This window comes from Mauremys reevesii, linkage group 15 (genome assembly GCF_016161935.1).
Source record: "Mauremys reevesii isolate NIE-2019 linkage group 15, ASM1616193v1, whole genome shotgun sequence".
NCBI lineage: Eukaryota > Metazoa > Chordata > Testudines > Geoemydidae > Mauremys > Mauremys reevesii.
In genome coordinates this window covers 32,557,831-32,584,844 of record NC_052637.1, presented here as the reverse complement: position 1 = coordinate 32,584,844, position 27,014 = coordinate 32,557,831, and the positions used below count along the sequence as shown (strand labels likewise).

The following is a 27,014-nucleotide window of genomic DNA, read 5'->3' as shown; positions in this document are numbered from 1 at the left end:
GTAACAAAGCTAACTCGTCCCTTCCATCACAGTTTTTAAGGGAGACCTCTGTCTGTTGGTTAATAATCCTCAGCATAATGAAAGTGATAATTAACAACTAGAGGGTAAAAAGTTATCCTAGTATTGTGAAACCTATAAAAGTATAGTTCTCATTGTATCCAAACTTGTTCTCCCTGCCAAATGAAAAGAAAAGTTGAATAATTTATAGTACTCAATGAGCTGGTAAATAAATATACTAATAATTTAATAAGAAATCTTCAGATATTTTTATCTGATAAAGATCAGATGTTTTTAGCAAAAAAATACAGCACTGTTGGATTTCTCTCAGTCAAAATGAAAACAATAAAAAAATAAGGGTATTTGAATTAGCCTATGTCATATGAAAAAGTGTTTGCTCTAAGGAGTAATGGATAGGAGAAAGCAGGAATTTTATTTCAACTAGATTAATTTAAAAATTAATTGAGTGGTATTATTTTAACAGTTTAAGGCCCTCGTTCAGGAAAGCACTTACACACATGCTTAAGTCCACTCCTATTGAAGACAGCACTTAAGTACCTGTTTAACTTTAAGCACATACCCAAACTGCACTGACTTCTTTGGGATGTAAGCACTTGTTAAAGTACTGCCCTGCTTCCCCTAATTGGGTTCAGATTGGAGCTCAGGACCCACTTATTTAGAGAGACATATGGGGCTGGATCCTCAGCTAGTGTAAATGGGCATCGCTGCAGAATGGAGAGATGCCCTTTCACACCACCCAAGGATCTGGTCCATGAGCTCCCATCCTACCATCCAGTCTGCACAGTTGGATCCCTGCACCTGTACAGTTACAATGCATGAATCTAATCTCAGGAGCTGGGCTACATTTGTTCATCATCCTAAAACCACTCATGTATAGAGAAATTTAGCTTTGGATTTAGTACATGAAAGAGGGGAGATTAAATGCTGCACACTTGTTCTAGCATGAATATATAATATCTTAAACAAAGATAAGTTAACTTGCCCTCCCATAAAATAGCCCTGATGACTTAGGGTTCAAAATCCCTATGGCTATTTTAGATTAAACCCCACCCCCAACTTTATCTTTTCAATACAGGCCTCAGTCAAATTGACTTGGACAGAGACTGTGCAGGAAATTAGGAATATTAACCTGTTTTTCAGAGTTGTAATATTCAGGAGCTGGAAGGGCATAATGATGGCACACAGAGCCTGACAGGTTGTCCATCAGCTTCAACTCTCCTTCCAGAGATTCCTGGATCAGCAGTGATATGGTATCAAACAAGTGTCTTTCCTGGGAGGGGTGCCGTATAGCATGCAGAAGGATAAGGCAAGCCAAAGAGAGAGAGAGAGAGAGAGAGTGAAGGACAGAGACAGAGGGAGAGAGTAAAAGGACAGGGGGAAACAGAAAGAAGAAAACCATAGTTTTCAGAGAGAGATTAGCAGTAATAGAAATGATCAGGAAGGAAAAGGATGAGATAGAGGAGGAAAGAGAACAGTGCAGTAATTTCACAGTCAGAAGCTTTCTTAGACATCACTAGAGACAGGACCAAAGCCAGATGCCCCGGGGAACGGTGGGACATTTCAGGCTTGGGCCCATCTTTAGACATTACTCTCATCCTGAATGACCATAACTAGTTATTCTGAGTTGTAGGAGTCCAGCAGGGCCATTGTAACAGAATCCAATTGCTTGTTCTTGGGAACTTTTAAAGGGAACTATTGCTGTAAGACATCTATGAAACACTTAACGGCAACATTTTCAAACATGGAAGTCTAGCGTTGGGTACCTAAATCCATGCCTGGCCACCACAGAAATGAAAACGGCCTGACTGCTGGAGGTGCCAAGCATTCTCTGATCTCACTGACTTCCATAGGGGTTGTGGATGCTCAGCACAGGTGAATATCAGGCCACTAATTTACGTGGGTTGGATTAATTAAGTATGGGTTTAGGTTCCTAACTTCAAGCTCCCACCTTTAAAAATGTTGGCCTTTGTGCATACAGCAGAAATATTGTATATGATAACATCTAATTTTCACAAACAGTACAGGGGTCAGTTAAAAGTTGTCCCTTTTATGCAGGGAACAGCCAATATATACAATGAAATGAGGACCTTCGTTACAGTCAAATGGCACGCAATACAAATATTCTAGGGAATATGCAAGCAAAGGCGCATGCTGACCACATGACCTTGCAGGAGTGCATTCTGAGAACTGTATTCCTCTACCATCATGTAGTCAAACACCAGATTCGTTGTGGAGATTTTGATGGGAAGGAAAGAAAATCATCACCGTTATTTCAGAATAAAACCGTCCTGAGGTTTTCAAGGCATCTGTTTTGGTGGAAAGAGCAATGAACAGAGTCTGGAAAATATACAAGAAGGTGGAATAAACCCTCCTCCATAGCCGCTCCAAAGAGAAGACAGGCCAAATGAAATTTCTAAAGCCTCTCAAACAGCTGATGGTATAATTCTGATTGTTTCGCTTCTCCATCTACTTGTTTGCTCAGCACACTGATCTCTGACTTCGCTGAAGATGACTGTTTGGCCATACTATCTGTAATCAATCAATCAATCTCTCTCTCTACTCTCTACCCCCTCCCTCCCGCACCCCCTCTCTCTATATATTAGAGGATGCAGAATAAGATCAACGTAGGATAATCCTAGAACAGACTGAACTAAACAGATTGAAAAGATAAAGGAGAAAATCTTGCAGTCTGCTGCAGGGATGCTCTAGTGTGAAGGAAAGGACGCGGTCTATACACTTGCTCACCACACAGCAGCAGGCAGGGTTGCAACTCTCTGCTTGAGAGAGAATGTTAGATTCAGACTAGCTACTGCATTGGCCAATGTTACCCAAGCAGGGCAAAATCAAGCCCATCACAGCTTTTGTGCTTGGGGAGTGGTGTGCAGTATGTGCTCAGAGGGTGTGGATGTGTCTGTCTATGGGGGTGGTGAAGGAGCAGTACGATGTAATTTACCAAGGAAGTCCCCCTCGTTACCCTGAATCACGTTGCTTTGTGCTGTCAGGACAGCTCTGGGATCCATCTCCTACCTCAGTGATTTTTAATAGCGAGAGACATTTTCCAAAGGCTTAGGAACTGAACATGAGTTTAGAGTTTACTCTGTCTTCATTCCTAAAGATCACAAATGAGTTTTTCAGCCATAAGGTACTCATTCATTTGCCTAGTAAACAGGGCAAATAGACGTCTTTTAATTCACTCATGAAACTCAAGATTTTCTATTTTATATGTAAAAAGAGCTAAATAGGTAGGTGTAAAATTAAACACAGTTCCAGATCTTGCAGCTATCTGGGCATCTGAATAGAGACTGGATCATTCTTGTGTTTGTATTATTGTGCTTCACGGCCCCACTAACTAAATATGGAGATGTCTGGATCCCCTGACTAACCCAGTCCTCATTCAGAAACTGTTTTTGAGAGACTAGCGGAACTCATCAGCTACAGAACTATGGCCCAGAGCCTGCACCATTAAAGTCAATAGGAACCGTGCCACTGACTTCAATGGCAGTAGGACCAAGCCCTCAGTGGATTCGCCTATTATTAAAATAATCTTTTCCCTGGGAGCACTGGTTCAGAGTGGGGGTAAATATTAAACTTAAAATTTATATTTTATATAAACTATTTAGCATTTAAAAGAAAAAAAATGCAGCAAAATTTATTCCCCCACCCCACAGCCAAAACCCTGGATTAGAACATCCCTCCAAATTTGGAGCCAGATCTGGACTTTGTAGCTTGGGCCCATCACTAGAACAGACACAGAGCTCTTTGCACCTGAACAGAAGTGACAATCTGGTGCGAAGACTGGGTCAGGATCTCGACATTGTAGCATAGATTATCAAAACATGCAGCAATTCAGTCAACAGATAGTGAGGAATACAACTCCCCAATGCACTGTACACTCAGTCCTTCATTGGAATTCGTGCATATCCTCCCTTAGCAAATATGCAGGCCAACCTGCTCTTCACCCTCCACCTGAGATTCTCACCATAGGATAAAATAACGAGAGCTGAGAATCCACCTTGAATTGCATGGGATTGGTACATCCTCTGGGGCTCTCAGGCCTTTCTCCACCATTACCGCCTGTCCATGCAAAGAGGTCTGAGGCTGGGATTGGGCCTGGGGTGATAGTTTTCATTTCCATCTCCAGCTCCGCTTCCAGCTCTGCTTCCTCTTTGGCTTCCTTGTTGCTCTCTTCCAGGTGCTTCATGAGCACTGCAATCACCACGTTCACCAGGACGAACTGGGCCGTCAACACAAAGGAGACAAAGTACATGGGCGAGATGACTGTGTTGTAACAGGTGGACTCCGGGTCGCAGTCACGCAACGTGTCCTGGTGAGAAGGGGTAAATGATTATGGAAGCTGAGGAAGCTCCAGTTAACCGTAGAGGGCCTGATCCGGCCATTGATCACTCAGTGCTCCAGCATAAGGCCCAAATGGATTGTCTATTGAGCACACACAGATGATCAGACTAGTTTCATGGAAGATTTTCAGATCTGTCTAGAAGGACAAACGACTCCCAAGCAAAACCTCAGCCATTGGGGTCAGGTGTGCAAGGTGAGAATACTGCCTTGAACACAGGCTCAAAGAAAACGCTAACTATTCTCAGTGCATTCCAACCGGCAGTGCCTACCTGCTCCTTTATACTCCCAGGGGACTGGCTTATCCTAGATTCTCCACTCTGAAAGGCCGTTTTGCAAGGTTAAAGTGCAACTATCCTAACCGACCCAGACCTCATCAGTTGCTCAGTTCTATTATTTGCTCCAGTGTATAATAACGAGCCTACCGGAGACTCTAGTTCCCTGTACAAAACAAGCTACTCAATTGAACTAGTATCGCTCCATAGAAAACTCCTTGTCCTCAAGCCACCACCTCAGAAAAAGCCTGGGAACTTACAATGCATATGAAGGCCAGCAAACCCAGGCACTGTCAGGCAAGAGGAAAAAGAATTGCTTTGAGAAAATGCCCAGGCCCCGAATCAACAAGTCCAGGGGCTGTCGCAGCTTGAGTGCCACAGCTGATCCCCGTTATTGGTTTGAAACAGTGACAGACAGCCTGTAAGATTAGAAATTATCGTCAATATTCATTCTCCGGGGATCTCTTACCTTCATGATCCCATTCCAATTGTCTCCTGTTGAGACCCGGAAGAGAGTTAAAAAGGCCATCCCAAAGTTTCTAAAAGTGGCGTGCCGCCCTAGCCCCTCGCAGTGGTGAGTGTCATCGCATTCTGTGTGATCAACCAGAAGAATCTCATTTAGCCACGAGCTCTCTCACATTCCCCCTCTATACAACTATTTATTTCTGCTGCCGGCAACGCTATGTCTGTGGAGAACTTACCAAGGTCGCCAAATAGCTCCACTCCAAGAGCTGCAAATATGAAAAACAACAACATGAAGAGAAGACCGAGATTCCCCACCTGGAAAGAGAAAAAGAAATGAGGGGGGAAAAACAACAACATTAGTTGGTTTTTTCCCCACACGTGCTTCTCCCCATATTCTTTCATACAAAACTTAAACTGCCTGAGGGGAAATACGACCTGGATAGCATCTGAGCCTGAGCTTCTAAAGGGAAATGCAATTTTCTAATGACAGTGAAGACAAAAATAAGGGAGACGGTCCATGAGCACCCTTCTGCAATAAGAATTTAGCTCTGGTCCTGATGAGATTTTTTTCTGCTAAGGCAATGAATTACCTGAGGCAGTGCTTGCATGACAGTGTCCAGCAGGGCTCTCATCCCTACAGCCATCTTCAGTAACTTTAACACTGCAGAAAATGATAGGTTCATAATATTACTGCTGCAGCATTAGTGTGAAGACACAGATTTTAGAGAGAGGAAGATCCCTCAAGCATGAAATCGTGTCACGTGCTCTCCATTAGCAACTAAAGTTCAAGGCCTTGTTATAGAGCTCTGGGTTGTCCAGATGCCGTTAGAATCCTGTGAATAGCAGCATCGTGTGTCTTGAGGCTTCAGGAAAGAATCACCATTCTCTCGCTTTCTCTGAATTGGGCAATGTTGACACAATGCTAGGAATGTAAAAATGACCTTTTCTCCTGACAGTCTCTTCTGCTGAGAGAAGTAAACAGGTTTAGAAAGGTCAAGATACTACCAGATGTACATTCGTTTAGAATTCTGCTTACAGCTAAACAATTAGGAAACCAAATTCACCCCTATTGACTTCAGTGGGGTTTATACCACGGATGAAATTTGGCCCGCTAGGGTTTTCTCCTACTTGGATCTTGAATCCAATACTAAATATACAACCCTGCAAATATCCTTCCCTAAGTTACCATCCCTGGATCTCTTTTTTCTTCCTCTTGGTTTGGACTAACTACCTTCCCAGTTCCACGGCTGCCTGCCTTCATGTTTGATTTATGTAGGCATCGATTTGCATGCTCTTGTCTGTAAGATTGAGTTTCTCAGTGGAAACTGCATGTGCTTTTCCTTTTGAAATGTACCTAATGTGCCAGACATTTCTCTTTCTTCTGAGACTTCCTTTCTGGCTTCAGCTACATTTAATATAATTCCATTCTTTCTTTGTTCCAATTAGAATAAATAATAACACCACCACCTTGGCATGACAATAATGAAACTCTCAAAGCACTTTACAAACATTTGGAGCCTGATTTCCAAAGATGTTGAGCACTTGCAGCATACACTGACATCAGTTGGGGCTCCAGGTGTTCTGCTCTTCTGAAAATTAGACCCTAACATAGGCCTGGTCTACAATGGGGGTGGGGGTGGGGGAGATCGAGCTAAGATACGCAACTTCAGCTACAAGAATAGCATAGCTGAAGTCACCATATCTTAGATCGAATTAAAATTACTTGCTTCACGTCCTCGCAGTGTGCCACGGCTCCCCTGTTGACTTTGCTTCCACCTCTCTCCGAGCTGGAGTTCAGCAGTCGACGGGAGAGTGATTGGGGATTGATTTATTGTGTCTACACTACACGTGATAAATTAATCCCTGATAGATTGCTTGCTACCCGCCGATTCGGTGGGTAGTGTAGACGTACCCTAAGTAAACCTCACAAATGCAGTAGATATTATCATCATCATCACCACCGCTAGGGTACATCTGGATACAAAGCAAAGTAGACACGTTGTCTCACACAATATCAAGAGGTCACGTGGCAAGGGAAATGAAATTTATTAACTATCTTGTTTTTTTTTAAAATCAATTGCCAACTCTTTAGCTTGTGTTGCACTCTGAAACCCCTATCTAGTTTCCAGATCTTTGAGACATGCTTGATTTCACGAACATGCCAAAGTTTGCTTTTCCAGGATCACCCATCAATGAAGTTCACAGTGGATTCTCTTTTCTAAGAAAATCTAGATCTGCAAGTGCTCTTAAGAAATGCCTGGCCAGTTGACTCAGTTCCTTGGCTCTTCTGGGATGTTTCGTCTTCTTTTGTTCTCTTATTTGCTTACAGTCTGCGGATGCCAGAACAAAGTGCACTAAGCTGGGCATGTGACATGCAGTTGTTTCCCAGTCATCTCATGGACGGAACTGCAGCTCAAACAAAAATGATTTTCACATTGACTCTGTCTTACCTCGAGCAATCCTTAGCACCCTCATTATCCGGATAATGGTGGGGTTAATGGGCAACGACGCATTCACCTCAATCTCTTCCAAAGTGATACCCATGATAGACAGCAGCACTATTGCCAGGTCTAATTGGTTCCATCTGAAGACAATACAGATAGATAGAAAGGATGAGCAAAACAGTGATGTCAGACTAGCTAGAAGTTGGGGCGGGGGGGAATGATTTTCTCTAGGGACGAAGTCTGGCATGAATCCAATGCTCTTGACATTTGACTTGAGGAAGATGAAAAATGCGAGGTCAGAGGTATGAGGGGGCCAATATTAAATGTATAAATATCTTAAGTCAGTTACAGCTCATCCTAAGCCAACAGAGGCCAATGTCTGCAGTTCCTCCTGGTCTGTTGATCTCACCAGGACAATTCTATCCAGTCCACAATGGGAAGAAAGATCAGACTTGCCAGCTGTCTGGTAAGGCGAGAATTCACTTCATGATATAACAAGAACACAGAGTTAGATTTAGACCCTATGCAGCTCCCAAGGAAGTCTCAAGGCCAAATTCACTAGTGACGTAAGTTACACATCAGGCACAAGTATCTTTCCCTGATTTGCATCACCCCTGAATTTGGCCCATTATCTCTTGAGCCCCTACTGCTGTCACAGACTTGCAGGATTTAATCTTTGTTACCTGTCTTGAAAGAACCGGCGAAACCCAAAGGCAATCAGCTTGAAAACAGATTCCAAGACAAAGATGACAGTGAAGATGTAATTGCAAATCTTCAGTGCCTCATCAAGAACCTGGAACATGGATACAAAGTTGAGGTTAGTTGCGGACTTGGCTGGACGGTTTTGCTGCCATCCTGTTTTCACCAGAATTTGCATTTAATAAGAAATAAATGATGACTGACAAAGGAGTGGGGATCAGGGTTATGGCCCCTCTTCCTCCCTCCTCACTTCAGTCTCAGGAGGAACTAGTCAGGAGAAGTCCCTGTGTTTAGGAAAGTGCAGAGACTGCAATTGTGCACAGCCCCTGTACAGCCCACACAATTCACCCCTGTGCAGGGGGCCTGCACAAAGCCTATGCCCTATTCAAGTCCCTCTTGAGACTGCTCAACGCTGGGAGCAACACAGTCTATAGTCTGCAAAACATTTAAGGCCCATTTAGATGAGAGTGATTCACCAAGGAACGGTTGCATCCGTGGGCCTAAGTGGTGCAAAGGCCTTGTGTGCTAGCGCTCTGCACGTTCAAGGCAAGGGGAGGGCACTTTGCACCATACCTGCCCTCGTGCATCAATGTGTGAGCCACAGTCTGGCCCAAGGTTTGTACAAATCTTGGCACAAGCAACAGTAAATTAGCCATAAGGCTAGTGCCTCACCTTGAGCTCACAGCAAGGCATGAGATATGGATAAAGCATTAGACAATACTGAATTCCCTAGTTCTTTCCCCTTTGCTTGTGTCACAACCTTGCCGCTAATGACAGTCATCACTGCCAGCAGGGCACCTATTACACAGTCGATCACTAGCTAATGATAGAACTGGTATTATTCCAAAGGTCATATTGGTAAAAGAGAGCAGCGGTAGTAGCATCTTAGATTTCCTTTGTAAGCAATGTGCATCATATTTCTCATTGCTGAAAGGTGTGACAGTAATAGCTGGGTATGGGCCATTGGGAGGTGATGTGGAAGAGGGTGATGTTACACAGATCCCTAGCTGGGGTGTGAAAGATTGTGCCCTTAAAGTTTAGTGAGAAAGCTGCAATACAGCTACAATGTACAGATAGCAATAAACCCCGGGATGCCATTGTAAGTAACTCAAGAAGTGATAATAGAATTGGATGCGTTTCCAAGGGGTACGTAAAGCCATGTGGGTCATGGCAGTTCCTTTTCAAGGATCATCAGACATTCTGCAAGCTAATGGCATGATTGTGAGCCATCGCTGGGCAGGAAAGGGGAGATGGGGAAAGAGCAAGACCCTTTCTCCCACATTCTGCCCCTGCACCGAGGCTGAGCACTGCCATAGTTCCACTGTCCTGGGATTCTATGGTGCTGTGGCTTCCCCATGACCGTGGTGACGGAGAGTGCACCTGCTTCAAAGGCAGCAGCTGTGCTCCCCAGGAGGCACCATGTCTACCAAGAGCGTCTCATGCATCTCAGTACTAACGCCCCGCCACGACTGCAGATTGTGGCTTCCATGGCACAATTTACCCCAAATATCGATCAAGAGAAATCACTTTGCCTGTCACTGAAATGCAGCCATATCTGGGGAGGAAAGCTGCAGCTATTAAACAGCTTACGGCAACACTGCAGAAGAATTTAACTCTGCCCAGCCAAAACTGCACTGGTAGAATGTAAATAGCCAAAGCAAAATTTGACCAATAGTTGTTCAAACTGCTTATGCCTCTATCCATACAGCAGCATTACTTGTAAAGTGGTCATTACTCAGCAGCGATATGTACTGGCCCTGCTTTGAGCAGGGGGTTAGACTACATGACCTCCTGAGGTCCCTTCCAACCCTGATATTCTGTGATTCTATTCTATGATTCTACTGGATTTTGACTGGTGTCCTGATGACAAAAGTCCCTTCCCATCCATATCCCATTACCAATCCCGTTCACCACCCTGGTGAAATATTATGTTGGATATAAAGCTCTTAAGAACATTTATCTGTTTAAACATCTCCAGGATAATAATTAGACTCCAGATTGGATTTAGTCACCTGGGCTCTGATTCAGCAAAGTACATAAGCACATGCATGACTTTAATCAGAGAAGTAATCCTATTCACCTCCGTGTGAATATTCTCATTCTAACATTATTATGTACACTTAGGACACTGGGGTCTTAGATAAAGAATTTTACTTTCCTTAAGGGAAAAATATGATGAATGTTTTTATAATACAAGTAAAAATGTCGCTGTGGAATGACTTTAATAAGCACAGGCCCTAGAGTAATTCTAATACAAGCTGCTTAGCTAATGACTGATTTAATCAGAAAGTGACTGAATCATGTAACGTGCTTCCCAGTGAATTTAAAGGTGACCTGCAAAGGAAAAAGAAATTGGGCTTGTGCTCTTTTACTTTTTGGCTAGCTTATGATGGGTTGGGGGGAGGGGAGAACTGTCTTTTTTTCCCTTTACTTGTTATTTACATTAGACATGCAGATCCTGTCTAGCCTCAAAGAATATTTCACCCTTATTGAGATTTGCATTTATTCATTTTGAAAGGAGCTAATAAGAAGAATTACAATTTATGCAGCAGCAGCAGCCGCCATTTCCATCTCATTCTTCGGCACAAGGCAGTCGTCTTCCCAGTACAGGTTGTTCTTATTATCATCGGAACAGGCCCAAGATACAGGAGCCTGACATGCTTAATAGATTAAGAGTCTGATTTTCAGAAACGCAGGGTAGCCATAACTCCAACTGAAGGCAATGGTATTCAGTACCTTTGAAAATCAGGCCCTACATGTATCTGCTTGCTGAATGTACTGGGTAGGCACTGAGGCAAATCTCCCACTAGCCATGTCTCCACGAGGAAAGGTGCATTTTTATTAAGTATTAGCTAAGGTGTTAAAATCCTAGTATAGGCAAGGTGGTTGTAGTTATAACATGTGTATGTTCTTTTCTAGTGTAGACATGAGCAGTGGGAGATTTGCATGGGTAAAGATTTCAGGAATTGACCCAGAAAGATTACAGTCTTCTTACTAACTGTTACCATAGAAACACTTAGTCACGGAGAAGATTTCAAGAAAAAATAAATCGCTGGCAACTGGCTAGAGGAATTTTCATCCCACCTTTTACCACTATGGTAGGGTTGTTGTTTTTTTGTAAACGTTCTTAGAGTATTGATAAAGGGTGGTTAAGAGATGAGGAAACTGAGGAATGAGTGAAGTTACTTCATCGGTTCAAGTAACAGTAGCAGGGTAGCATGGGCTCGAGGCACCCTCCCGGGACCCTGGGCACATACTCAAGCATCTGGCCCATGCTGCCACAGCTTCACTGCTGTTTGTTACTTGAGCTAACTTGGATCTACGCCTACATGTGTTGCAGTCACACCACCGGATGGTTGTATAGACCGACCCTAAGGGACTAGTTAAGGGGTCAAGCAGCAAAACTGGGAACAGAGGCCAGAACTTCCAACTCCCACTCCTCTGCTCCAACCACAGTAAGGTTAAGGCACCAATGCTGATCATCCAAACCCATCACCCAAGAGATGAAGTTTTGTAAAACTAAACTGGCCCTCGTTCTGCCCATTTCTAGTGTTCAGTGAAAGCTGAGACCATTTCTTCCCCCCATTCCATCACTGGCTAGCGCCAGCTTCCTTGTCTCCTGGTACCTTAGGCTGCTGGTAGTGCTCCATAGCCATGGTGATCACATTGAGGCCGATCACTCCAGTGATGAACAAATCCAGGTAATGGCTCGTGCACATCTGGTGGATCAGGAGCCGGAAGCGAGAGTAATCGGAATAGTAGGGTTTACACTGTGCTTCTGAAATGGGGGGCGGGAAGAGTGGAGAGGCAGATCAGCTCATTACTCTGTGTCTCTTAAACATGAGTTCACCTTCCCTTTGCAAACTCCAAAATTGAGGCTTTCCACATTGATCACAATAAGGCTTTGGGTTTTTTTTTTCCCCTGGGTGGTATGTTACCAGCCTTAATATGTAGCACGGCTACCAACAACATGGATCCATTTAAACATCTTTAATGTAACATGCACAATACTCAGCCTTTTAGTATTAGAGATGAGGTGAGTACAGCTGGGACTATTGTGGGCTCCAGGAACTGTTTCATTGTACAGAAATTAAAAAGCCCTACTGTTTTTTAACTTAACGGGGAAACAAAAACAATAAATAGACAAAAACAGCAGCTGAAGAGCTTGTTCAACAATCAGATACTGCACAAGATCGGCATTGACAATGGCTTCGGGAACACAGGCCCTTCGTTTATTGGTCTTATTTGAAGAGACGGCAATAAACTCATCTCATCTCCTTTGCAGTGAACTATAGAGTTAGACAAAATTTGACACTTCAGCTGTCAGAGCTCTGAAAAACATTGAATAAATACTGTGGAAAACTGATCAGTCTACCTTAACGTCTAGAAAAATAATCCTCCATTTATACACAGTTACGGAATTGTAGATTTCACTGTTAGACTTCCATGCTCAGTTGCACTGGGGATGACACATGCTCTTCAGACCCTGAATGTTTCAGGAGATAAACTAATTTACTCACCTAATCTCTAACGAGGAAATGCCAAGGCTGAGTATATAATTCAGCACAATTTTCAAGGAGGCATTATAATGCAGATTGAAGTGGAAAGGACTGTCTTGAATATGTCAGTGTATAATATTATCCTCATAATTAGATGATCAACTGGTTATAAAAATTATTGAGCCGAGTGAATTACATGGCTCGAGATTTAGCACTGCTGAACAAATGTGGGGTTTGATACATTATTCCAAATAGAAATTTGGGCATAATGAAGCCATGAAGTATAGGTATCAGTTACCCAGAGGGAAAACAAATTTTAAGTTTTGCTGGGGATATAATTTGGTGTGTAGATAGCCAATGATTCTGCAACCAAAGCCATAGGTTTAACATCACTGTATGCTCATTGCTTCATGACATGAGATCCTGAAAATCAGAGAATTTTTGTTTTTTCCACTGAGACAGACTTTTCCGCTAAAGCTTAAGAACCAGAGACAAACCATTTAGCAGCTTATATGGTAAGGGTTTGGAACTCCTAAAATTCTGCTCAAGTGTCATAAAATAAAAGGCAGTATTAATAGTCACTGTGATTTTCACAGTGATTTTCAGCAATATGCTGAAGGTGATCCATACTGGAGTGCAAAAGCATAACAGCAGTGAAAAGGTCTATAAAATAAATGTTAATGCTGAATCTATTGAGCACTTAACAAAAGCCAAACTGGTGGCTTGCTGACTCACACGACTTTTTGTCAGGGATCTCAAAATCTGCATAAATCTCCATAAAGCCACGATATCTTGATCACATTATGCTAAATTATGAGTAAGAAATTAACTAAAACGTTTGAATACAATTAAGTTAGCAATAGGGCCTAGTTATGAACCAGGTTATAATTTTAAAAAGAAACACCATCATAATTTGATCACTGATTTCTCTTAGGTTTCTGTATAATTCACATTCAAAAAGGAAAATGTCAACATTTCTGCCTCTTCTTGCAGTGGATTTACATATGAATAATTATCCTGGAATTCAAATGTTTTAGCTTTGATTGGCAGGTAATTCCAAATCCCACAGAATAGCACTGCAGCTCTTCGAATATAGCAGGGATTTACAGAGAGGTTGTACAATGTTACCTGGGCAGAGATCCTGCACCTGGACTAGTAACAGCATGGCCTTATAAATAGGGTTGCCAAACCTTCCCCAAAATAACAACTTTTTTTTTTTTTTTTTACCTTTCAGTGAACATGGCCCTGGACTTTTCAAAGTCAAACGCTTTTCCTGATTGAATCTGAAAGTCAGTATCACCGACACATCTGCAACACTACTAATTTACAGGCTGTAAATATTTTATCCTCTGCCAGTAACTTTATGAATAGGGGTTTTCTCAACCCTGTTTATAAATCATACCACCACTCGTTTTCCCTTTCTCAACATGCTGGTCATGCATATTAGCAGAACACAGATATTACCTTGAAATGAACCACAAACAAAAATACCATGCTGCCTGTGGGCTACAAATTAATAGCTACTGTATCTAGGTAGGCAGGGAACTTTTTGAACAGAGCAGTTTCTCTTCTTGCTGATGATGTAAAGAAGCCGTTTTTAAGATGGCTTACACAGATTGGCACTCTCCAGGTGTAAATTCCGTGCCCCCTATCAAACAGCAGTATTCATATTTATTGCAGAAAAAAAATCTAAACAATACCAACATCTTGGGAAATACAGACATCTGTTAAGCTCCAGGTGGTGAATCTCACAACTAACACAACACCACATTACTGTACTGTTACAATACACTGTGTCAAGAACAACAAGAGCTCCAGATTAGTCTAGGTTATTACTGGAAAGGTTAGATCACTTCCTGACACACACAGAATTAAAGAAAAAGAAAAAAAAATGGCAGAATAAGACTGCAAGAGGATGTGAGATACAGCAAAAGCCCACGACAAATCTGGCAGATAAACAGGTTCTAAATCAAGCTGCTTTGCTGTGGCTGGGCGAAGAGTGGGATAGGAGAAGGAATGAACTCTAATATTTAGATGCACTTAAATTGGAAAGATCAACACACAATGAAGGTTGGGCAATCTACTCATAAGTCTCATTTCCCTACTAATCCTGGGAAATAATGCTCTAGCCTGATGGGCAGCTGAGTCCATTGTCACAGCTGCCCAACACTGTGGGCACTTGGTTTTAGTTGGTCATTTCCAGTGCCCTCATCCAGGCAGCTTTCTGAATAGGGGTCCTATGATGATATATGTGTCATGCAGTGGGGTCGTTATTACAAAGGATTGCCTTAACAAGTGCCAGGAAGTTGAACCAATGAGCCCAATGAGTGTCGGTTCCTCCATAATCTTGGATATTAATTAAACCGTTCTTGTAACAAGTAACTATTACAGTGTGGCTTCCCTCTGGAAAGTGATTCCATAATTCAGTGATTCATACTATCAGTGACTCACTTGCTCCGTGTATGAATAAAAGTGATTTTCCTAACTGCTAGTATCGTAACTGAAAGTCAAGTTCCATTATTTCTGGCTTGCATATCACCAACAATTAAGACTGTGTGCTTGGAATTCAGCAAACAATACTATTGAGGATGCAGGAGCCAAAAGAAACTCCAGCTCCCTTTCTACTAGCTGCGTTCTCTTGGTAGGGATAGTGGAATAAAACGCAGCAAGAGACCAGGTTGGACTCTGAATTCATCCCTGGAGAGTAGGAAGTTGCCATTTTTCCATAGTCACTTTTCAGAGTAGAACTGCATTGAACTGCACAACCATTGGAAGCTGGAATTCACCAGGGTGGAATAGTTCCATTTCTTTGTAAAGATCTGTATTTACTTTGGGGATGTAAGCAGGAAAACAGTGAACTTTGAACACATTAAGCAGCTGGATTTACAAACTGTACTGAGAGAATTAGCTTTAAAGTGTTTTGCACTGAAGGAACTTTTACATTTAAACACATTGTTTTATTCGGCTTTTATAACATTGAGTGGCATTTTTAAAGCAAAATGGAAAATGATAAATTATTCCCACTGAGAAGTTTCCAGCTGTGATAGGATGTAGATCCAAAATAATAACAGTAAACTCCACTAAACACCAGTAAATAGCACAGACACACAGTACTCCATCTCATCGTCACAAAAAGAAGCCCTTTGTAAAATACAAAGACATATGGAAGTTCTGGGTCATCAGCTTAGGATTTCTCATCATGCTACAGAAGGTTTGACTGGTACAACATCAATATTGATTCCCTAGCATCACACAACGAATCAGAAAGAGGACTTTCTATTCTTTCACCTTGATGACTGAAGAGCAGCACAGCACATTCAATAATACTGGTTCCAATAAAAGACAACGAAGGAAATACAAAAGCACAGATCTGACAATCACACATTTTTAAAGGTAAACTATACGTTTCTTTCTGAGTCTGCATTGGATAATGGCCAGTTTTGGAATGAGATCAAAGCATTCAAACAAAACAAACCAAACAAAATGCTAGATGAAGCTCTTGTCGACTGGAAGAGGTGTTATGTGGTGAAGATGCTCACAACCAAATTAAAAACAAAACAAACAAACAAAAAAAACCCTAGGGCCTGCTCCTTCAATCCTTCCCCAGGCACTGATGTCTGATTAAGGGGTGGAGGACTGGACTCCTAGCAATAACAGAGAGGATGAAGGCAAGGAAATTAAAACACAAGGCGTGGCAATGGTGAGGAGATTCAGGTTCATTAAAGCATGCTGGGTCATTTTTCAGCCAGGACTTTTTAGGAAGATCAGGATGCTCCTTTTGCCTGAGTTATTTCTCACCAATGAATGAGCAACATTGATTTTCCATGGGAGTTTTGCCTGACTGTGAATAGCAGGATCAGGGCTCATTGTCTCAAACTGGGCTGCCCTTTCACTGGAATGGTTTTTGGATATGTAATTTTTCTTGAACGCACTTATGCATTTATTTCAATATTAACAAATCTTTAATTATTCAGACTAAAATTCTTAACAATTCATGATTTAAAAAAAAGAATCATTGCTCAGATCAAAGCTGCTGCTTCTTAAAACAAAACAAAAACAGAAAAGATCTGCAGCCTGAAGCACCTGCTGGTGAGTAATGAATGAAGTGGGGAGAAGTGAGTTAAGTAGACAGGAGAGGGTGAGATTAGATTCTTAGCAATTCTAATCAAAGCTCGCCTGTCTTCTCCAGGACTCTGAAGTTTGTTTCACCTGACTTACAAGATCTGATGTACTATGGCTTGTAGATACTAATGAAACTTAAACATTCTTTCTGCACACAGGGCTGTGGTGTGAATCGAACTGGTTAGAAATCAAGAAAACTTTTTTTCCCCTTCAAATCTGAAATTTTGGTAAAACAAAAAAGTGACCTCCCTACAACTTCCTTCATACAGCTGTGCTCTGCCAGATGGGGGAAGGTCCTTGAGATCCACAACAGAGAATTTGTCCATATATGGCACACGTACATCTCCCTAAGGTGCTCGAGGTATCTGCACAGAGCTCTCAGCTGGTGTGAAGGACCTTGTGACCCACCCAAGGCTGTTATCTTCTCTACCTGTCCCTGGTTGAGTAACCTGGGGACTTCCTGTGGCTGCAAGTTTGACAGCATGGAGGATGAAATCTACCCCTGTGCAAACTGCCAGCATGGGGCCTATGTCCCACTTCCAGCTGTAGGGCTGTGCACTAGCTTTATGCACAGGGGCTGGGTTTCACTCTGAGGTTAGCTGGTTTTCTCTTCCTAGAATACTAGCAATGCAACAAGCTAGTTCTGGAAAAATACCCTACTCTAGTTGGGTGATTTGGCTTCCAGGGATACCGCTGCAGAATGGTCAGAAACTCCTAAGGGTTTACGGTTAGAAAGTGAGTGTGGACCACACAGGACCCATTTCAAAATCCAGTCACTATTCTCAAAAACAAAAAGTCCGACAATGTTTGGATGAAAACCGGAAAAATGATTAAAAAAAACAAACAGGAAAAAAAACCCCGATAAAAGGTGTAAATTAAGATTTGCAAGTGCCTGGCCTGAGTCAGGTCTTCAGACCTTCCAGTTCAAGATGATACACCTGTGCCATGAAGTAAGCAAACAAGACTTCCACCACACACACAGTTTAGTGGGATGCCTCACAGCAGCATTGGCCAGCCGTTAGTTACACAGCACTGCCATTCACGTGAGACGAGACGTTAAGATTTCCCAGTACCTTGCACTGCACTGGCTGAGCTCTCCATTATTACATCATCCAGCATTAGATCTAAAAGAATGAAACGACATTAATCATCTGGCAGGACGCGCGGCAAGAGTTTCATTCCCCTTCAACAGTTTCTACAGTTCTCCCGTCAACGAGCCAGGTCTGTAATGGCTGTAGCACGAAGAGTTCTAATAATGTTCTCTCCTAGATCTCTTTTTGGTGAGTGGAATCTGCTATCCCTGCCCCTTCTGATACAGTGGGGGTAAAACTAAGGGCCAGATGCTCCTCCCACTTATACCAGTGCTACCCCAATGGGCTCAAAGAGGTTGTGGCAGTTTAACGGACAGAACTTTCCCCCCTTAAAAATGTAGGGCCAATTCACCACAGCATAAGACTTACATACCACTTGGTTTGAGCAGAACTTATGCAAAAGCTTAGCAGAGGATGAATTTCACGTTAGCAGAGGAATAGCACAACATGCTGCTTGCAATCCTGCACACTACACAGCTAGGTTCTACATCTGTCATGTAAGCTCTATATTGGTATGTCCATATGTTTCTCTTTTTCAGATGCAGCACTCTGTCCTAATATGGGAATAGACTAGCATTTAAAAAAAACGACCGTGCAGTCAGTTAAACTCATTCCTACTATTAGCTACAACAAAAAATCAGTGACAAGGCCAACTTCGACATAAAGGAAACCCCAGTTTTGCTAACGTGGATCTGAGGGGAGAAGCAAGCCCCTTATCCCGAAATGGCATGCCAGTTACAACTACAGATGGGAATCTAAGCAATGACACCTACATGTCATTGAGAGCAAAACTGGATATATCCAGTCAAAACCAACATTTTCATTGAATGTTAACTGAGAAAAGCTTTGTTCTAAAGCTTTTGAAGGCTTCATGCCTTTTTTTTTTTTTAAGGAGGTTTAGCACTCAGCAGTCTTCTGTTCCTCAGTAGACGATCTGGGTATTGCCTCTTTAATTAGACATTTTACAGAACCGAATGCAAATATCCACATCTCCAAGGATGCTTTGTGATTCTTTCCCAGACCAGCCTTACGTCTGATTCATCTTTTTTCTTCTAGCATTATAAATAAGGTCATTCATAATATGACATTTAGAATGTTTTCTTTCCAAAACCAAACCACACAAAAGGGACATTGGCATCCAGCATGTAGCTGTATGTTCTAAGGAAGCAGCTGTCACTCAGCAATTGTGTCTGGGAATTCAGACTACCCTAAAGTGCTTTCTATATATATTAATTGTTTGGAGGGAAAAAAATCCTTTGATATATCAGCTGTATCCCATTTAACTGAGACTGACAGATAAGATCCATAACATTGAGCTTTATTAATTGCGTCCACACTGGGTGAAGAGCCACACAGTACTGGTTACATCTCCCAAAGTTCACTGGGTTCATTGTAACACCCATAAGGAACTGGGGCACAGTCTCTTCTTTGATTGATCCACAGTTCTGAGCAGGAATCTGGAGATGCTATAATGTACCCAAGATATTAGAATATTCCTTCTTTAGGCCCAGATCCTGCAGTGCAGGCAATCGGGCGCTGTGCAGCTGCAGAGCTCTGACCATGCCACTTTCACTGCAGGATCAGGGCCTTAAGCCCTGATTCGGAAAAGCACCCTATTTGGGACAACATATATGCATTGTGCTTAAATACCATAGAAATCAATGGGATTTAAGCACATGCTTAAAGCGAAGCACATGCTTAAGAGCCATGCTGCAAAGGGATGGACTTAAGCATGGGCTTAAGTGTTTTCTGAATGGGAGCCTTAGTTAGCGATATCTGTGGCTGCAGCAGTATAACTAAGCTCATTGCAACTTTTATAAACCTTTCAGACTTAACATTACCAGCTTTCAGATTCCTAGCACAAGCTCCTGATCAGAGACAGACTCTTAAACATCACTGATGTCCGTCCAAGATAGAAAATGAAATGTGAAAGAAGTGGAGACAAGTAGTAAGGAGACCGAACGGGAGAGGGTAACAAGAGAGATACCGTGAAGAGATGGGCATTTGAAAAAATGCAACCAGAACAGAAAGCATGCAAGATGGAGAAGAGTACCTCTGGCCTTTGACCTCTGACCTGAATGTTATTTCCTGCTTTTTCAACCAAACCAAAACTGAAGTAAAAAGAAAAAGGTCAGGTTTTTAGATTTTTGACAGAGTGTGTAGGTCTAGCATCCTTTCATCACGCTAACAGATTTTTTAAAGCTACATTATTCTAAGAGGGCCACAAGTTTGTGTCAAGCTTTATCGTTCAATTTAGCTCACATCTATGACAGTTCATCTGGTTAATTTGTCTTATTGAATTCTTTTTCAATCTGTATTTCTCAAGCAAACTCATTGATATGTATCTATAGGGTGTTTTTAAAAAGCATTTCTAGAATAAGATGGCTTCATTATTTTATTACATCCTTGAATAGCCCTAGAGCTACACTGCCAACAAATTAACCTGCCTGATAAATGAGACAGGTGACGTTGCTGTGGCATTACAAGGCTGTAATAAACCAAATAGTGAATCCAGTTATCAGCAACAGTGCTTGAGACTTGGAAGATTTATGGCCTAGTCTGACACTGTTGATCTTTGCAGTTGTCACTATTTGTGTAACACTGAGTTGTGCTATCCACGAAGCTCCAGGTTTGGGTTTTTGGGTTTTAAATAACCTTGTATGAAAAGGTCATTGCAAATCATGCAGCCATGGAAAGGTTTCCATGGCTTCCTGCTCAGCCTAACATGGCACTGTTTCCTTCATGCAAATTTCATAGCTTGGACATGCTTTTTTTTGGAGGAGAATGATCACCAGATGCTAGGCAGGGGTTACGGGATTGTGTCAAAGGTCAAGCAGGACTCAGAAAGATGTGGAAAGACTACCGACCAGCCATCTGTTTCTCCTTACTCCTTCTCTTTTTCTCCAGCCGGCGAAGTCTCTTCTCCTCCCGTCTCTTGGCTTCTTCCTCCTCCTGGTGCTGCCGACACTTGTGGAAATTCTCCACCACGACCCCCACGAACATGTTCAGGACGAAGAAGGCCACAATCAGCAGGAAGGAGATGAAGTAGAGGAGCATCCAAGGGTTATAGTTCATAACTGGCTACAGGATGGAGGGAGATAGATGCCAGTTGAATTACAACAGGCAGAGTACAGAGCAAACTGAGGGTTGACAGATTCTTGCTAGTCAGGCTCGAGCTGGGATGTTAAAGAGAGCAATGTGGAAGTTGCAGGTCCGGCTGCAGTTTGGGGTCTCAAGCCTCGGGGGTTGGATGGGCCTGAGCTGCAGCCTGAGCTGCGACACCCACATGGCTATTTTTAGCGCACTAGCTTGCGCCTCACTAGCGCAAGTCTGTCTGCGTAGGCTGGGAGGCTTGCTTCCAGCCGCAGTGCAGTGTAGACATACCCTGAAGAGGCAGACGGAGCAGAACAGCAAGGCCTGCTGTCTCGAAAGCAGCTAGAGATGTTGGGTGTTCAACTGAAGACACCTTAAAGGTGACTTTCAGACAGCAGGTGCTCAGCACAACCAGGCTTCTTTGAGGTGTCACGAATTGGGCACCCAAAGTCACTTGAACACTGAAGTGTCGTGAATGGTCTGTTGGGCCAGAGTGAGGCAACAGAATCCTTTGCAACTCTCTCAGGCCAGCAATAATAGTTATCTGTACATATACAAAGTAGCAGCTTTGTCCAGAGGTGCTCAAAGACGCTTCAGGCTCAGAAAACCCCTCTCAGATAGGGAGGGTTCCCCATTTTACAGCTACGCTGGACATTTCTTCAAGCACCATAAGCGGGTACAAGGAGCTATTGACACTTATGGCATAGCCTGGTTTTGTTGCCATGTATAACTAGTAGAGATGGGTCCCAGTTGGAACCTTTCACCTGACCTCTGTCGTGCCCGCGCCCTGGTTTGGATAAAATGGAACCCAGATCCAAACAGCCCCTCGACATTTCACTTTTGCAAGACGAACAACGTTTTGCAAAATGAAAACCAAACCATAGCCGCTTTGGCGGCTTCTCTCTACTAGGCGTTCATCTAGAAAACATACCTGCTGGTCAACTCCTACAGCATCGAGGCCATCATACATGATGTCCACCCACCCATCTTTGGAGGCCAGAACAAACAGAGACATCAGGGCCTAGAAATGCAAGGGAAAAAGTTACATTTAGTTGGAACCCAGCTGATTAGATGCTCTCTTTTACCTGTCACATTCAACTCTCCTTTGCCCTTCTCCATTTTGGGATTTGCATTTGTGCTACTATTTTACCTTGCCGATAATAGGAAACTTTTGATGTCCAAGGTTTCCTGGCAGCAAAAACCTGTCAATGTCAGACAGCGGTCCAGCAATGAGGGCTAATTCGAAAACCACAAAGCCAAACACAAAGGCAGCTTCATTTTCACCCTCCAGGTCTCCACTGCTCATTACTAATTAGGCCCTACCATGCTGCTAAAATAAGGATGTGCTCCATCGGCAGTTGTAAATGAATGGGATGTTGAGATGCACTGGGTACAGGATGTCCAGCCACATTAGTCAAGCCCTGCTGCTAGATGTATTTAGTTTATTATAGAGCAGTGAAGCAATTAAATACACCGTGAAGCTACTTGTGCTTGTCTTATTCCAAAAGGAAGTGTGTGCATGCTTGGAAGCATTGCATTTGGGATTTACAAATGCAGGGTGGGTGGATATGAAGTGAATAGTGACTGTGGCTGCTTAGACCCCTGTAAGAAAACCCTATAAGGAATTATGCATAGATTTTTAAATCAAGGAGGTAAAGGAGCAAAGAAGCAGATTACCATTCCAGTAATACCTGGCCGAGATTATCAAAATTATACTTGTGCCGGACCCATTTGTAGCTGGCTTCTGCACAGTCGGATTTGTTTGTGATGTTTCTGGTATCCTCCCCTTGGCAGACAAAAAACTTCCCTTTGAAAAGCTGTAAAACGGAAGAATGAGAGGAGGGGTAAATCCACTTGGTTTACCTGCACAGAATGGACAGCTCACTCAGGACCTGCTGTGCAGCCCACACAATCAAATCAAGTTAAAGGTAAAAGCCTCGTTAGTGCATGGCACTCAGAGCATGAAGCCTGGCTTAACAATAGTGACAGTTTAGTTCAAAGGCACCTACTGAGAGAAAGCCTGAACGCCTCCTCTAACATAATTTAGGACACTGATCTTGAAGGTATCCTCGCAGGGGGCTGGATAACCCCTAGGACTAGGGCTAAGACTATCCTCTACAGCCTTTTGCTTCTAGGGCACTGGTTCAAATCCAGCCCAGGCTTGTAGGTGTTACCATCTGATGGCTGGTCAGTGACCTATGTGAAATGAGTATGGTGGTCTCAGTCCAGTTGCCAGCCAAAAGTCTTATAAGAGTGGCCAACAAAGCCCTAATTCAGCCCTTTTGTTGACAGTCTTTGTTGGCAGACAGCAAAAGGAATCAATGTGCCAGAGCAATGGAATACGCTCTTATTCCCAAAGGTCAACGTGAGGAGTGGTGTGGGCAGAGCCTCGTTCTCCTCCTGGACCTGTGGTGTGGATCAATAAGACTTCTATTTCTAGGGCTGTTAACCCAGCAACTTTCAATGATACTAAATCCCTTTGCTTGAGAGCTGTTCTCCATCAATCATTAGACTGCTCTTCAGGAGAGTCTCTGCAAATATTTTTCTAACTAGAGTTTAAGAATGAACTCCTATTGCTCCCTGTTGCCAGATCCTGATCTCCCTTACGCAGCCATAAAACCGTGGACTCCAGTGGGGTTACTCCTGATTTACACCTCAGAGAAGCATCAGCTGCTTAATTCTAGACTTGTTGCTTTCTGGAAAGCGGCACAGAAAATGGCAGTGCATGATTTCTACTTGGGACATGGCAATTGATGGTGAAATCTGAGCGAGCGAGTCATATAGGAAATCCTGTTCTGCTGAGTGACAGTATCTTGCCATGTTTCCCTGGGACAGAGCAGCCTTCTATATCTTAAATACTACCTGTGTATTTGAAAAAAAAGAGATGCTCACTCTTTATGACCTGTTGTTCTAGACAAAACAAATACAAGCCCCGGAGAGCAAAACAAACCCATACATTACTTTATTTATTTCCTTTGGCAGCAGAACACTTCCCATTACAAGGGCAGAGATACTGACTCTCAGAGCTAACCAACATCTATTGTAGCCATAAAACTTTTAGGTCTAGGACGGCTATAGCTCCCTTAAGGATCCTCATGGTGATAGCTTCTTCCAAATTAAACAGGAAGGTGAACCCTGGTTTTAATACATTGGCTGTGAGTGTAATAGCTTCATGACTAGGGGTGTAATAATATTCAGATGGGCCCCGTTACACAACCATAAACTGGAGAGGAACATAAAAGGATCTGATTTGCAAACACACTGAGCGCTGGCAGCTCACGCTTACTGGCCGCTCATGCTAGAGGTGCAGATTCTCAGCACTTCTGAAAATCGAAGGTCCAAAGTTTCAGAGCGATTCTGGCTTTTCTACTTCCTACTCCTGGCAGTTAAAGACTATTCACATGCTACCATGATGCACACTTCAGAAATCTATGTAATACAATAAATAAATAGCAGGCATTCCAATGCAATCCAGTGGGCAGGAGAGTAGACTGGGGTTTGGGAGACATGGGTTCTATTCTAGGTTCTTGCACTTACCTCCTGTGTGACATTAGGCAAATCACAAACTCTGTGCTTCTGTCTGGTCTATGCAGACTGTAATCTCCTTGGGGCAGGGGCTGCCTTTTCTTGTTAACTCTAGAAGCTTGAATCTTACTATTGATCTTCATTTTATACTTACATGGGGGAAAAAACCCCATGCTAATGCTGAGCAATCTAAGATTTGGTTTCTTTTATATAAATGATGGCCTTGCTTTTACAGTTATTCAGCATGCAGAACTCCCATTGACATCACTGAGAATTTTGCATGCTGAATGCAGGATCAGTTCTAATGTTTGTATGTAGTGCTGTAAATGTGTCAATGTGTAATTGTGACAACTGAATAAAAGACCGGGAGAGGCACTGGGGAAAGCTATCACAATTAGCAGAAAGGAAATTCAAACAGCTCAGTGTGACAGATTTTTTTTCCTGTTATAAACTCTTTTGGATCTGATTATTTTGTTTTATGGGATGTGCTTAGTTTTAGGGTCCTGTTTAGGGCAATGAATGGATGCGAATTGTAATGGATGGATATTGCGCTGTACCTATACATCAAACTAGATACAAAAATTGTCATGAATGGGATGATTCTCCCCTTTTGTTCTGTCAGCTTTGAACGCTATATTTATTAGTTATTTAAAGTACATTCATTAACGTAAAATGTTACGAAAGCCCTTCTGTCCAAACTGGGAGCCAGTTTCCAAGCCAGCTTTGACAGATCAAATAAACTTCACTAGGAAAAGGGGAAACGGTGCTGAAATATCCATCAGATAGAATCTCTTTCTTGTTCAGATGATTAGAAATTATCACAAGGAGATGGAAACTTTTCTCCAGTCTCTTCCCTTGGGCTCCTGCCCTCTAAGGACTGGGGATGACGACAGCAGATTGCATCCAGGTTGCCTGACACAGCAGAAGGCTCAGAAATCAATATTTTCACCAGCTTCTACCTATGTGAACTTTCAGAACCCTGCACTGAGTCTACTGGGACAAGTTTTCCTTTGAGCTTAGAAGCCAGCGGATTCCCAGCTATGAAAGTTAGAGTTTCTATTTTCCATGGGTTTAAAGCTGGGAAAAAAAGGGGACATTGTCTTTCCAACTTTAATACCACAGAGGAGACAGAATTGACTGGAATAGTTTCCTTGGACTGGGATTTCCTAGTGGGACAAGGTAGGGATCTGATTATATTAACTATAGACTCAAATTCTGCTCTGGTGGGTCCTGGGGGAAGGATAGCTGTAGCTCAGGTGTAGCTCAGTTCATGTTCTGCGACAGGAGCTCTGCCAGGCAGAGCACAAGTCCTCGTGGTGGGGATGGAGGGGGCATGGCGAAGAGGACTCTTGGCTGACACTCTGAGCGGGGATCAGCATGTCCCCTCGGTCAGTGCTTGTTTTCGGGTATGTTTACATCGCAAATTAAGTTGTACTCATAGTGCCAGTGAACCTGCGCTAGCTTTAGTCAAGTGAACACAGGTAACAATAGCAATGAAGACGTGGCAGTCCAGACATGGTTACAAGCCCACTAGGAACCCTGGCTACATACTCAGGGGGCTAGCCCACATCAGGGTCCATGCAGCCACATCTTCACTGCTAGTGTTATCTGCTCTAGCTAAAGTTAGTGCAGGCCTGGCCTACTCACACTACAATTACACCTTAATCTGTGGTGTAGACGGGCCTTAGAGAGCAGTATTACTGTATGCACCGGTCAGCTTGAAGGGGGTTAGACCCATCCACTAACCCACAGATCGCACCTCCCCGACAGATCCACGAAAGAGGCTGAAGTCCTACCACCATAATTTTTCATACTCATTGCTGCGCCCTCTGGTACTAAGAGTGCACGTGTGTGAAGTCTAGCCTATGATTCATTTTAAAAGCCTGTGAAAAGTGCAAAAGACTCAGTAAGCCATGGCTAGGGCTAGAATAATATGAATCTTGCTCTGTTCATGCTATTTCAGTTCCTGGATGGGGAATTACCCCAGAACGAAACTCACCTTAATCTGGGCCCCTCAAAGACCTGTAGCCCACACACAGTGGCAAAGATACCAAGATATTCCTCTCTATTTGGGCTTGCTTCTATTTCCAGCTTTGCCTGGATTCCAGTGGAACTGGGCAAAGAGCCCAGCAGGGAACCCACCTGGACTCCCAAGATTCCAAAGATGATGAAGAAAGCGCAACAGATGACCACAATGTTCCCAATAGGCTTCAGGGATGACATCAGGGTTTCCACCACCAGCTTCAGTCCTTGTGCTCGACTAATGACCCTGAGGGGAAAAAGCAGGCACAAGAAGCAGGTTAGACACTGTCCTTGCAACATTCCTCTGAATCCTTCCATGCTCCGAGGCACAGGCAGAAATGTGGACTAGGGAAACAGCTGTTTGAAATGGGGTGTGGCTGAAAAACAAGAGAGTACAAAATGCTATGA

The 27,014-nt window shown here is 43.0% G+C and overlaps 1 protein-coding gene across 3 annotated transcripts in view; it reads right to left on the bottom strand.

Annotated features, from left to right (window-relative positions):
* The window catches only part of LOC120383191 (voltage-dependent T-type calcium channel subunit alpha-1G-like), a 275,720-nt gene that overhangs the window by 14,708 nt on the left and 233,998 nt on the right, over positions 1-27,014 (bottom strand). Inside the window, exons 24-36 of one of the 3 annotated variants that reach the window (XM_039500954.1) lie at positions 26,727-26,853; positions 22,751-22,876; positions 21,991-22,080; positions 20,834-21,047; positions 17,949-17,999; positions 11,881-12,032; positions 8,239-8,348; positions 7,562-7,695; positions 5,702-5,772; positions 5,348-5,426; positions 5,116-5,237; positions 3,998-4,342; positions 1,148-1,288 (exon numbers count right to left, since the gene is read on the bottom strand). In XM_039500954.1, coding sequence (XP_039356888.1) covers positions 1,148-1,288; positions 3,998-4,342; positions 5,116-5,237; positions 5,348-5,426; positions 5,702-5,772; positions 7,562-7,695; positions 8,239-8,348; positions 11,881-12,032; positions 17,949-17,999; positions 20,834-21,047; positions 21,991-22,080; positions 22,751-22,876; positions 26,727-26,853 — 1,762 coding nt within the window. The remainder of the gene's footprint in view (positions 1-1,147; positions 1,289-3,997; positions 4,343-5,115; positions 5,238-5,347; positions 5,427-5,701; positions 5,773-7,561; positions 7,696-8,238; positions 8,349-11,880; positions 12,033-17,948; positions 18,000-20,833; positions 21,048-21,990; positions 22,081-22,750; positions 22,877-26,726; positions 26,854-27,014) is intronic. The other 2 variants (XM_039500955.1, XM_039500956.1) reach the window with 2 other exon arrangements.